General features: G+C 35.5%; 1 protein-coding gene across 1 annotated transcript in view; it reads right to left on the bottom strand.

Moving 5' to 3' along the window:
* LOC119084366 overlaps positions 1–13,753 on the bottom strand; it is a 75,408-nt gene that overhangs the window by 36,388 nt on the left and 25,267 nt on the right. Inside the window, exon 2 of the mRNA XM_037194316.1 lies at positions 7,066–7,191. Coding sequence (XP_037050211.1) covers positions 7,066–7,191 — 126 coding nt within the window. The remainder of the gene's footprint in view (positions 1–7,065; positions 7,192–13,753) is intronic.

Here is a 13,753-nt window from a genome sequence, read left to right as displayed (position 1 = left end):
CACACCTTATCCCATGCCGAAGTGTATGCGGAATATAGGTTTTGCTTTTGGTGTTAACGCGCTAGCATCGGATAATAAATTGCTGTGAGATTTGATAGAGCTTTTTCCTTTGTGCTTTTTCGTTCATCTATATGGATAAATACCTTCTGTAGCAATGGCTGTGTATGGTTGTGCATGGTGAAATAGTAAATAATTTTGGGGGATGCGATGAGTTATTTTTAGGGATTTTCTTTGAACTTTCCATATAAATAATTGATAGCACGCTTTTGACATTATTATTAAGTTTTATGTTTTATAGTATGTGCGTATTGAGTGTGGATGTGTGCGTAAGACAGTTTATACTGAGTAAGTTTACCGCCAAAATATTAATAAATAATAAATTCATTAATTTATATGTTCATTTTGCGGTGAGCAAGACAGTTCATATGATGTTTTCGCAAGGTAATAATAATTAAGTGAAATGCTCTAGTTTAAGAGCTTCGTATTCCATTACGGTAAATAAGTTAGCAGATTAAATCTGGCCGTAAGATGTGCGCATCTATCTCGATATTGAATTCGCAATACTCTCTCCATCAAACGAAATATCGTTTTGACGCTGTCAAAATACCATCTTATTTCTTAGTTTGTAGGATCATGGACTGTTGCCTAATTTCTACGTTGCATTTTTACCACCTTAATGTGTAGTTACGTTGCTAGAGACAAGGATAAAAACTTTAGGTATGTCATGCAGATACAGACACACCACGTTTCATACTAAAAGTTCACCACGCCATACAAATTCGATTTTGGTGAATTTGTTTGGATGGAAAAGATGTGTTCCCGCGTATCTAATAAATGGCGATCTCCGTGACCTTCCCAAAGTTTACAGACTTGGCTAGAGAGGCTATTGGTCATGTACATACTTTCACCAGAAAGAAAAACTCTGAATTGTAATGAACAATTACTTTGTTAGCATTACAATTCCACGATACTGAGGCACCGTGAAGCACGTCAATACGATAAAACATGAGTCATTAAGAAATATGTTAAATGTAATTTTGATTATGACAGAAAATGTATGGGTCATCTGTCAAAAATTTTCCGATTGTGTGGAAAAATGAAAGATTATTAAAATTATCAGTGTGGCATAAAAATTTCAATCTGTTTGTGGATTGCAACTAAATTTTCTAGTTTCGTAGTATACATATGTCAGCTCATGCATTAAAAAAACATGGTTGGTTTGAAACGAGATTAAATAGGGAACGCCGACCACCAATACTTTTTTTTTCAAATTATTAATCATTGATGGACAAGAACATCACACAGGAAAAAGTCAGACCAAACGGCTGGGCTGTTTCTGAGAACCAGCAGCTGTGTCGTCCACGGCCGGTAGAGTAGCGGTTATTTCTTATTCTGACTTATATTCTGACTCCCGTAACCGATACTAATTCTAAGACTTTTTATATAAAAAAAATTACATTGGAACATCTGGTTGGGCATCTGTTATCTGTAGCCCCATGTAGTCGAAAAGTCACGATTTTTAATGGGCGATGTCTTCGCAAGGAAGCAACCGTGGATTATCGGATTGTTGATATGGACAGAGGGTTACAAGCCCTATCCACCACAAGTAACTGATTTTTTAGATGTGGTCTCTAATGGCCAATTTTTGACCATCTGTTTTTTGCTACCGTCGGCGAATTTTGGACACTGCTGGAACACTTCCAACGTATTTTTTTTTTAAATCAAAATATACACAGTTGCTTAGCCCTAAGCTTAAGCTTTGTAACGATACCAAACATGATACGCATCAGTCCCGACGCGTACCCGTTTTGTTAATTTTTTGTAGCGAGATCGCTCTACGACGAAATTTACAAGCGAATCTTAAATTTCGAAGTTGTAACTCAGCTACTTCGTGTCCTTTGTTCTTGAATGATTTTTTCGTGTTAATTGACAACAGTTGAGTGTCGAAGAAGTTAAATATGACTGATTTTCACTATTGGGCTTATGCGGGAAATCTGGTTTCTTCTAAAATTCAATTACTTTTTTATATACACCATAAGATGATTTTTTTCTATGGAAATTTCACAGCCTGATGTATACTTGGCTCAAGAGCGATTATCTGATCAGATATCGTAATTAAAACAAACCACAATTTTAAAGGCTGTGAGAAAATTTACTGGGCTTACAGTCAGGGGCGGATCCAGCTTTTGCTCTGACCCAGGCGGATAGAAGACAAACAGTTTCTGACCCAGGCGCGGATAGAAGACAAACAGTTTCTGACCCAGGCGGCTTTTGTTTAAAAAAAAAAATTCTATGTAAAACTCTTCTTCTGACCCCCGGCGACCGCCTCGACCGCACATAGGTGGATCCGCGCCTGTTTACAGTTTACATCAAGATTACATCATGCATGGAAAGAAATTGACAGATCGCTGCTTTTACATTTTCCGTCAGCATAGATATAGATCTAATCTCCAGACATGTTTCCCGAACGGTGTACGTATCTTAAACGAAATCCCAACTCGAAACAAACTTTTCAACACTAAACTTTAACCCCAATCAACCTAAGTCCTATAGATTCTGGTCGGATTTTTCATGATTTTTGTATTCTTTTTTTCATTAAAAAAAAAACTATTGTTCTATTTAAAACCCCGTAATGTCTCATTTTACAGGGATACAGGGAACGGAACACGGTTCATTTGAATTATTTTACTATCGTATTGTTATCCTAGTATCGCTGAAAAGACCCATTGTTAGAAATTCACATTTCATTTATTCTGAGAACGCTATTTAATCGGGAACCCTATTAATTTCAGATTCATATAGAATGCAATTAGACGAGAACATCCCAAATTTTTTTCGTTCCGCGCCTCTGCTATCAAATAATGAAAGTTTGTCTACGAAACGAAATAAGCAAAAAGCGATAAACCAACGAGCACAAAACTTTATTTTGCCTGGAAAATCAACTGATTTCAGGGATGACGTTATCCAATGTGTATGATATGAAAATCTCATTGATCAAACTATCACATCTATTCCCTTCCCATAAATTGTTCATGTAAAGTAATATAATTGAAGCTGGAGGAATTACGGCCGTCATTCTCTATCGGGTCTCTTTTTCAATTCTACTGTAGTTAACAGTTAAAATGTCACACATTTTAATGTGTTCAGTAGAGACTACCATTTGAATGTCCAACATTTTAATTCGATATTTTCAACGTTGCTAATTGGCAACGGACCATGATTGAAACGAATGAAGGAAAAATCAACTTGCCCAGCCGCGGTTTTGAACACGGGACCTCTCGAATTTAAAATGTTTGACATTTGAATGGTTAACTATGAAAGAATTGAAAAAGAAACCGGATCATGCCCGCACGTTAGTAAGCGGGCGTGACGCAAGTCGCCTACCAAAAATGTTTTGAAAATGAAACTAGTATATGACCTAGGATATCCGGAATCTAGGAATCCATACGAGTTCAACGAGCTATCACACGTTACTGCAGCTTCAAAATTGGCCGAGATATTGAACTTCGAAATATTGATGTTTGTATGAAAATAAGCAAAATTTCGTATTTTTAGATAACTGAAATCGCCTACGTTAGTTAGTTAGTTCCTATGGAAAATTGGATCCAGCAACTCCTAAAAGTTTCTATAGATTTTCCTGAAATTTTGGTTATAGGCTAATAATGGCCCAAAAATAAGAATGGAATTTCCAAAAGTTGGAAAAAACCCATGTCTTGGTAGCTGGAGTCTCCAAAGTCTCCATAAAAATGTATTTCTTGTTGGGAATTGTTGGGATCATTAAGTATTAACTTCAACTAGGTCGGTTCCAAAATTTTGGGATGACAGATGATTTCTCTGGCACTTCCTAACTTCCATCGGATTTTTTGATGGATTTGAGTTATTTCGATATGAGTAAGATGTTCCAAGGGTTGGTTCCTAAATTTTGGGATGACAGATGATTCCTCTGGCACTTCCTAACTTCTATCGGATTTTTTGATGGATTTGGGTTATATTCGACATTAGTGAGGTGTTCCAAGGTTGGTTTCTAGATTTTGGGATGACAGATGATTTCTCTAGCACTTCATAACTTCCATCGGATTTTTCGATGGATTTGGGTTACTTTCAATATAAGTGAAGTGTACCAAGATTGATTTTTAGATTTTGGGATTCAGACTGATTAGATTACTCTAACATTTTTTAATTTCCATAAGGTTTTTTGATGTTGTCGAAATACATATTTACAAAAGTGGTGATATCAGTCAAAAAACCCTTAAAGGGTAGATGTGACGCAAGTCCTTTATCTTACTTACAAAATAACTGATATCGCTGAGGCATTGTGACGCGGTGTTGAGGAATTTCGCACCGTGTCATACACAATAACCCACAAAGTGACATCTTCCTTATACAAAATGTGTCATTTTGTCAATTATTGTGAATGACACGGCGCGAAAGTCCTAGCAGCCGTAAAATTTTCTTTCACAAATTTTTTGAGTCAATTTTTTGTTGATAAAACTTTTACGTACGGCGCACAATGCGTCACCCTCAGCGATATAAGTTATTTTGTAAGTAAGATAAAGGACTTGCGTCGCATCTACCCTTTAAGGGTTTTTTGACTGATAGAGAATAACAGCCGTAATTCCTCATAATGCATTATGTTAGGTGATCTTGGTATCCTGAAAACATTCCACTTTTCATCAAATACTAATATTTGTTCGCGGTATGTTTTTCTCATTTTGTGTTCATACATAAATAGAAAATTATTTGTGTAACGACTTGACTTTATGTATTTGTGTGTATAATAAAGTGGAATAGAATGTCGAGCAGGTTGTATTATTACGCAGAATAGGTGACTTCCAATTTTTCGCGGACTGTAAATTTTATGCATCTGGATTTTTGGTTTTCCGAATTTGATGTTCTCCAATTTTTTTCTCGGATCTTCTTCCTCCGGATTAAGACATTCTGAGACATTGATCTCTTTTGCATACACATCATAATATGATATTATCTGGAGCCAATCAGAATTGAAGTAACAACCTGACCTGATTCCCGCAGGTTATTTTTTTCGCTGCATTCCATAATAGTACATAACTGTCTTCCTGGGACATCCCACACGCCTCAACAAAAAAATTTCCAGCAAGAGTGTACGGTACTTTGTTGTCTTGTGACCAGAAAATGCGAAAAACCAGTTTTGAGTAAGACAGTAATAACGCATTTTCGGGATGCAGGACAACAAAATTCATGCCGAGGTAGGAGAATGTTGGATTAGATTCTTTAGAAGAGCGAAAATGCGGGCGAAATTAGCTATTTTCGCTCAGTAGCATGAAAATTGTTTGATACGACAATAAATAGAAGAGATTTAAAAAAAAAATCACTAAGGCAAAAATTGCACAGACTCAATTGTTGAACCTGCATATCAATCATATCAATCGAGTGGAAACTTTACGCTTTGTCGATGTCATTTAATTTCCACGAGTCACCCAATTCGTAACATATTCCTCATTTATTTTCATCATTACTCGCATTTAACGGAACAAAATTTAATTTTATGTCATATGTGAAATGCAACAATCCACACTAATCTCCTCTACAGAAAGAAGACTCTTTATTCGAGCTTAAATTAATTTTGTACATCACAAAAAGTTAGTGTGTAGTATAAATAGCAACAAAATTACTGCTGAGAAGTGCACTCGACTTTTTCACTGTGTCTCTTTTTCCGTAAATAATATGAAAACGTTTCTAAATTTACCTTTTAAAATTTCGTCAAAAATATAAACTTTACGCTTTTTTCAGAGGGACACACAAAGGTAGAGCATAATTCCTTCTATTCAAATAAAAAATTGAAACTCAGGTGTGCACTCTGCCATATTTTACGTGTGCTATAGACCATACTGAACACATAAGTGATATAAATACAAAGAGAACGGAAGCGGAGACCCGTACGATCAACTGACAGTTTATCTGATCTAACGTTGTCATTAGAATTGCTATTATGTAGTACATCGGCTACCACCGTTGTGGAGAAAGTCTTTGAAAAGCAATCAAGCGAGAATTTTTAAAGCTTACCTGTCCTAGTTTCTCTATAAAATCACCCATACAGGCATACCACGCACGACTTTTTATGTCATGGTCAATTTTATCTGCATGTAAAGTCGAAATTTTTCGACGAATTGTCATGGTCGGGAAAAGTTACTGACTTACACTGTCTGAATGGAGACCTCGACCTCCAACATGCTGTGGTGCTATTATAACGCTATATTATTCAGCTAATAACTCCAGTCAATCGTTTCACCTCACTATGTCAGAGAAATCAATTATCATAGGGGACATACCTAAGGGACGGCCGCGATCCTAACACACACATACATAGAGGAAGCTACATAAGGAAGGATAAAATTTTTTCTTGACGTATTTGTGATGATTGGCGTTCTCTAATGCTGGTGGTGAGATTTCTATTCCTCAAATCCTTGAGAGTGTGGATTTATATTAGTACCACATAATGACTTCATCATACAAAAAAAACCCTCAAAAGTCCATGTAGTACCTCCAAGTCACAGTAACTACATTTTATAATTTCGTCGACCACACTATACAGAACAAAATCAATTTTCTGATGAAAAAGTACTTTACTTTCACAATGGACAGTTTTCCTTTCAAAATTTTATTCTAACTGTCCCGTTAATGTATTTATAGCGGTCCTCTCCATCCACAAAAGAAAATATTGTTGCGCAAAAAGAAAAGCACCAGGTAAAGAAAAAATAAGGAGAGAGAGAAAAAAAACGAGCGCAATACTGGCAACCCTTATCCTATTGAGAAATATGGCACATAAAGCCGCACATAAATACTTCAATGTGGATTCAAATAAGACCGAATAAAGCATTGAAGATTGAATCGTTACAGTAAAATATTTGAACAAAATAATCTCCATTTCTGATATAAGACACACTCACAAAAAACACAAACCACCCACAAAAATAAAAAAACGTTAAACGAAAAAAATGACTCCGAATCAACACAATGGAATTACGGTTTATTTGTTGAATTCATTAGTCATCGGTAATCTCTTACATTGTAAATCTTTTGTCTTACCTGGACTGGGTTTCTTGTACTGAGCTATTTCTATTGTTATGCTTGTACCACGTGGACAGGTCAACTGGATTTTGTCAAAATCGCAGGCAGTTTTCTGGTATGTTTTTAATGTTCCCGATAGCATGGCTGTAAAGTTGAAATTTTTGTTTAAATATTCAATTTAATTAGCAAATTATGCAAATAGGTCAAAGTCAATTTTTATACAGAAATTGAGGAGAAACTTATACGAACAAAACCTGCTGATAAAACTTACCATAGATAGTTGTGATGAGAGAGAGGGAAATATAATTAGGACGGGTAATTTTACAAGTGACTCAACCTCAAGATTAGTTATAATTAACTGGTCTTCGGTATTCTCGCTTTTATCATAATGCCTGCTTTGCACTTACTAAAAAAGTTCTTCGAATTTTTTCAATTTTTGATTTGTTTACTCGACAGCCTGCTTTCTCACGGCTAGCTCACGGCGTATTTTTTGTTGAGTGAAAACCATACTTAACAGTCTGTTGACATATTTTAAAAAGTGTAAATACCGATAGTAAGGTTGAGGGATAACGTCAGATGTATAGGGTCACGCTCACGAAGAACAATTTCTGGACAGCTATTTTTAACCAATATATGACTCACACGTCAAAATGATTACATACGTAAACTGGGCTTGCTCTCAAAAATTTTTTATTAATTCATGATTTTTTGACAGCTGACCCACTTTCGATCAGTTTAAGGGTGATATTGCCAAGACTTCAGGCGATTGGGGAACAAGCAATCTCCGATTTTAATGAGTTTTTCGGCAGTTCCAAACTCCTGAGGTCATGTGCTATACGCTAACACTTTATTTGACTAAAATCTTCCGAGAAAAATTTTATACTTTTTCTCATGATATTACTAACATTGGATCTGTTTTAACGCCACAGCGAAGCGTTTTTATATTGATAAGGTAAAAGAATAATAGGCGATAAAAAAATGACTGCCGTAGTACCGTTGCAGACGCTGTTGCAGCAGTTGGGCGGTTGGGTCCCCAGAAAGAAGGAAAAAATCTACATTTTGGCACCAACATTTTTTCCAAGACTTCTGTAGGCTTGCAGCACAGAAGTACTGGGCTCATTTATATGTAGAACGATAGTGGGTGAGGCCAGCTACAACACCCCATACTCAGTTCCGTGGAGCATCGAAGCTGCAGGGAAGGCGGACTCTCCGAACATTCATTATATTTTTAGTCATAACTCTCGTGGATGTACTCGCACCAGCCAGTGCGTACACTCTACCTGTAGGTCTTTCCAAGGCCGACATTCGTACAATATTACAACAATTTAAAATAATGTTTTCTTGAGTTATTGCCGAAAAACTGTTTTCACGACCCTCTGACATGCCTTTACTTTTGAACGCTTTTCACAGAAAATAATTTTTTTTCGAAAAAGTGAAAGATACGTGTTTCCTATAATTGAAAGACGAATCCAGCGAGCTATTATTCATTAAAGTTAAAGACCGTTTGTTCCCAAAGTTAAAAAAATCACCTTAAGTTTTGACGATATCACTCTTAATTTAACTGGTTTTCGATCTCCGTGAACAATCTGTAAAGCCTGGTTTACACGACAACAATGACACTTCATCCATATATTATACGTCCAATTTTTATTTTCGGTCTCATACATCGAGTCATTCTGTGATTTTGACATGGTACTTAAGCCCCATCAAATGTTAACACATTCCCTGTTTCTGATAAATATTCTTAGAAGTTACTCCCGAGGCGCCACGATAACTGGAATAAAAACAAAATTCATTTTCTTTCATCTGTCTCCCCACGGTGAAAACTCTGCAGCATTTGAATAAAGTTGGTCTGACTATATAAACTGTTGTATGGATGGAACAATGTATCCCGTTGTTAGGAATTTTGTGCAAATAAATCGACTTAAGGTGTAAGCTGGCAAAGCTAACCACAATGTTAAACAAATTATATGAAGCTTTGTGAAATTCACGATACGTCAAAAATATATGGAAAAATTAGAGAGAATAACAACTAGCGATCTTTATAGTTATTTATGTAACAAGAATTGTATGAAAGTATTTTATCGCACTAGATGTTGATTCCACGCGCACACCAACTGAACACAAAAAGGGCCAATTTTTTTTTTATAAATTCAATGTAAAATCAATCATAGTTTACTACATTCAACTTGTTTGTTTTCTCTAAATAAACACAAATTTAACAATGAAAGTCTAGAACAGGTATGGTCGATCGGCGAATTCGTCTTAAACGCACTCACATTTTATGTCAAAATAATATGAAAATGAGTGCGTTTAAGTACGAAAATCAAATTTTTATGTCCTCCGGGCGGACAATAGACCATACCTGTTTTACACTTTCATTGAAATTTAATTTGTGATCAAGTAGCCACAGCTGCATATACGCTTCGCTCAATTGATGTGTATATTATGAGTACATGCCACGTTGATGATTCTGATTGGTCTATACAATGAGCACATGCCACGTTGATGATTCTGATTGGTGTATTTTCAGTGCGAAATTTTTTTTTAAAATTTTTTTCGCACTGCTTTTTGCGTCATATTTTGGATGAAATAATTTTGGCTAATACGACACTGCACAGAGGCAGCGTAAGTATCGAATTCGCTCACTGAATTGCATAAAAACTTTTAAACTAGCGATCTTTGTTTTTTCATAAGAAATTGACACCATCTACATTGAAGTCTACATCGGAAGTGCTACTAAATTGGAAATTATTGCTAATGTGACAGTGGCAGTATATCTTCTAGATGTGTATGGAGAGATGAAAACTTCCAATTTGTTAGAGATTTTCACGAGATCAACAGAGGTGTTGAAATGGCGAGTTGCGTTATCTACCGAAATACACAGAGTGTACCCTTTGGTGTCAAACCATACCTAAAATTAGGAGGCCTAAAATCCAACAGTGTCCACTTGCAAATTTTGATTATATAAACACAGTGTAATGAAATTTGCACACTGTTCGATTTTAGGTCTACCAATTTTGTAAACAACGTTTAGCACCTTTCCTTGAAAAATGCCAGTAAGAAGTCGACTTATAAAGAATTTGCGCAACATTCCTATTTTACTATCATCATCATGCACACTATGTATACGCGAATGGGAATAGAGACATTAAATAATTATGTGTGTTTATCCATTCAGGATAATAACTTAAGAGAAAATAAAATAAAAAAAAGTAAATAAAACGCACCACCGAACAATATAAAATAAACTCTAATGCAAACGGTTCCATTATTTCCCTGCCAGGAAAATATTTACGAACATAAATTATGTACTCAAGTAAATCCCATTTAATTAAGCCAAAACAGTGTCATGTGAAATTATATCATTAAAACGAAATAAACATAATTTTTGACCTAAATAATTTATTATTTTATGTGGGCGTTGTTACGTACATAAGTGAAAATAATTATGACATACCCAGCTAGGGTAGCCAGAAATAATAATAAAAAATCCAAATTCAATGCCCTAAGCACACACAGTAGTTATTTGTTAACCAAGGGTAGAAAATAGGGAATTTTACCAAGAGCGAAGGTTTGCGGTCAGAGCGAAGCAAGTGGACAAAAATGCAAGCATGAAAAATATTTTTTTTGACTCAAAGCACAGTACTACTTCTAGCCTGAACTGAACATAAGGAATATTTGACAGGCCTTTCGTGAAGACATGAGTCATGATTTCTTGGTGTGTACTCGATATTGTAAAACTTCAAAATCTTATTTTTGGAACATTGTGAAGTTGTTTTATTGACATAACTCACCCTACTGCACTCATCGACCGGAAAATGTTTTTGTTTTGACGGCTTGTCTAGGTTTCTGGAGTATGTGTGGATATTTTCAGTTCGGTAAGTACAAGTGCAATTAGAAGAAGTTCGATGAAAACCGCTTCACAATGACACAAAGATAAGGTTTTCGAAATTTCGAAATTCTTTTTATTTCTGGCTACCCTACCATTACTAATGCATATGGTTTTAGAATAAATATATCGAATTACCCAGCGAAACGTGTTGTATGGCTGTATGGGTGCTGTAAGTAACTAAATGGACTTTGTAATTATTTACACTTGGAAATTTAAAACGTTAAATTGATTTTCTTTTTATGGCGAAAGAAATTGCCAAGTAATTTTACTTAATGCTGTGAATCATTTAGATTGTTGATAGAATGTGATTCTACATAACAAATGCGGTTTTTTAAGCGAAATTCAGAGCGTATAGAGATTCTGATTTTTTATTTATCAAGAATTATTGTCGTTCTTTCCGCTACTACTTGCAATTGAAATAAAATGATGTTAGAGCACGAAGTCAACACAACTTTTACACAATCGGAGGGTATACAGATGCAAAGGCATCATTAAATTATTCAATTCATTCTTTTTCTTAATATTTTCTTTTATGTTATAAGGAGCTTGAAAAGCTGTTCGATATGTTTACTTTAAGGTCTGACTATTGCAGTTCGCTTCGTTTATCCGAAGTGCATACAAATCGTTTTATCAAAAATGCTATTCGCACATTGTACGAATAGCTACTTCATAATTCTTTGACTATTCGAACATTGCATTGTTGGGATCATCACTCCATACTTCGGCTATTCGAACATTGTGCGAATAGCCAAAGCATTATAAATGTGAGAATAGACTCTTTTTAGCTATTTGCGCACTGTAAGAGAATCTAGTTGATTTTGAGAATCATTATGAGCATTGTATTCGTTTTAAATACATTAGCAGAGGATCATTGGAAGCAAAAAATTGTATTCTGAACTATAAAAAGTTTATTTCTTTATAGTTCTCACAAAATAATTAGTTGATACTTGAGAAATATCCTTGCAATCACTGCAAGAAATTGTAATCAATTTACTATGTTGGTGTTCTTCATTCTCCTTAGTTTCCACTTATTCTCAGTTATATTTATCTGAATACGACCGCAGTGCGTTAAATGAAAATGCATATTGAAAGCAGACGTTTCGATGCTTTGCTTTCATCATCTTCAGTGGTTTCGTGAAATTTACAAAGAACAAAAATTAGGATTTGAAACGGAATCATTGGACACGAATTTAATTGATTAAGAAACTAATTTCTCTGTCTTATATTAATACATTGTCGATGGAGCAATCTTGTGTTCCTTTTTCTCTGGCTTTTCCATTTCGATGGAATGTCTGGTAACTGCAGTTTTTCCCACCAGGTTTGTGTCGATTTTCTTGGTCCTTTTCGTGTTCATTTTTCCTGTGGAAAGTTTGATCTGGGTTTTGGACATGGTCGTCCGTACACTACGCCATGTTGTGTCCTTCCCTTCAATTTTTGATTTCATTGTCGAAAAACATTTTCAGTTTGTTCGTTGGCTGAGGTGCTACATTCAATGTTCGGAGAGTTCTCTTGATGTTTTCTGACTGGTTCGCCAGCGGATTTGAGCTTTTCGGATATTGTCGATTTATCGTGGATTTTTGGTTGGATCATTCTGTCGTCTTTCGACATTACAATTGCACTTTACTGACGAAAGACTTGGCGATGTTGTTTTTCATATTGTGCGGATGGAATAAGGAGCCTCCACAACGCAATAGTCCAAAATTCTCATACAAATTCAGTTTTTTATGTTGGTATATACCACTGCGTTACATGACAATTAATAAAATCTGTTCTTTTGCCTGTTGGAGTGCGTTGAACGAAAGGAAATTGGAAATGTGATCTGACGATGTTCCTTTTTTGTACCAATTTGTGATGATTCTTCCGTTTGTGTGATGGATAAGAGTCATATCCATCATTTTCTTTTTCGCTCTCATTCGTTTCCAGTCTATCGTTGCATCGTAAATAAACGAACAAGGTTTTTCCAATTCAATGTCGTTAGCTTCTCAGCTACCACAAAAATTAAAATTCCGTTTCGCGGCATTGGATCGAACGATTTCTTAAAATCTTCTCTACACAATGAAACTAGGAACAAGGCGTGATCTGACGGTCGATTTATCTTCAACGTAGTCATATAATTCATTCTAAGATAATGTAAAAATGAGAGCGAAACCGTCCTAAATGAATTTGTATCCTTACGGGGTAGCTCATCGTAGGCTGAGAAATTTGCACTGCAGTCTTCAGATCGAACTAGATGGCGCCGTAGTTAATGCGATGGCCGGTTCGTGTCAAATATACCGGCAAATGCCACTTAAAATGTGGTAAGAGAGAAAAAGAACTTCGCTTCTCCAATTGCACCATTCGTCTTTTTACAATTTTTTTCCCTCTAAGGAAACAGAATTGCCATAATAATGTCCGAATCGAATATTTATGTGAAAATAAAAGCAATAAATTTTACTAGGGAAGGCTTTGTTTTATGTCGTCTGCTATGAAAAACTATTTGAATCTCTACACATACGGTTTTGCTGGGCGAATGTCGTTAAAAGTTTAGACACTGTAGATGTGCGAGATGAGAAAAGAATAAATTAACCTATTAAGTTATCCCCAATTTTATGACAATGGAACAATGGAAAAGTTTTATTTTTCACTTTGGTATTGCGTATAGCACCCAAACCCGTACTTGGAAAACAATTCTCTCCCATTAGGTTCGTTCTGAATAATTTAAAATTGAATTTGGAGAATCAATTTTGGGAAGTTGTTTAGTTGAGTTCGTTTTATTTTCGTGTAAAATCTTCATGTGAAGATTTTTTTTTTTTTTTGGTATTGAGTCGATTC

Source organism: Bradysia coprophila, unplaced genomic scaffold (assembly GCF_014529535.1).
Source record: "Bradysia coprophila strain Holo2 unplaced genomic scaffold, BU_Bcop_v1 contig_732, whole genome shotgun sequence".
In the NCBI taxonomy this organism is placed as follows: domain Eukaryota; kingdom Metazoa; phylum Arthropoda; class Insecta; order Diptera; family Sciaridae; genus Bradysia; species Bradysia coprophila.
The sequence above is the reverse complement of the archived record's forward strand: the minus strand, read 5'-3'. Positions and strand labels throughout refer to the sequence as shown.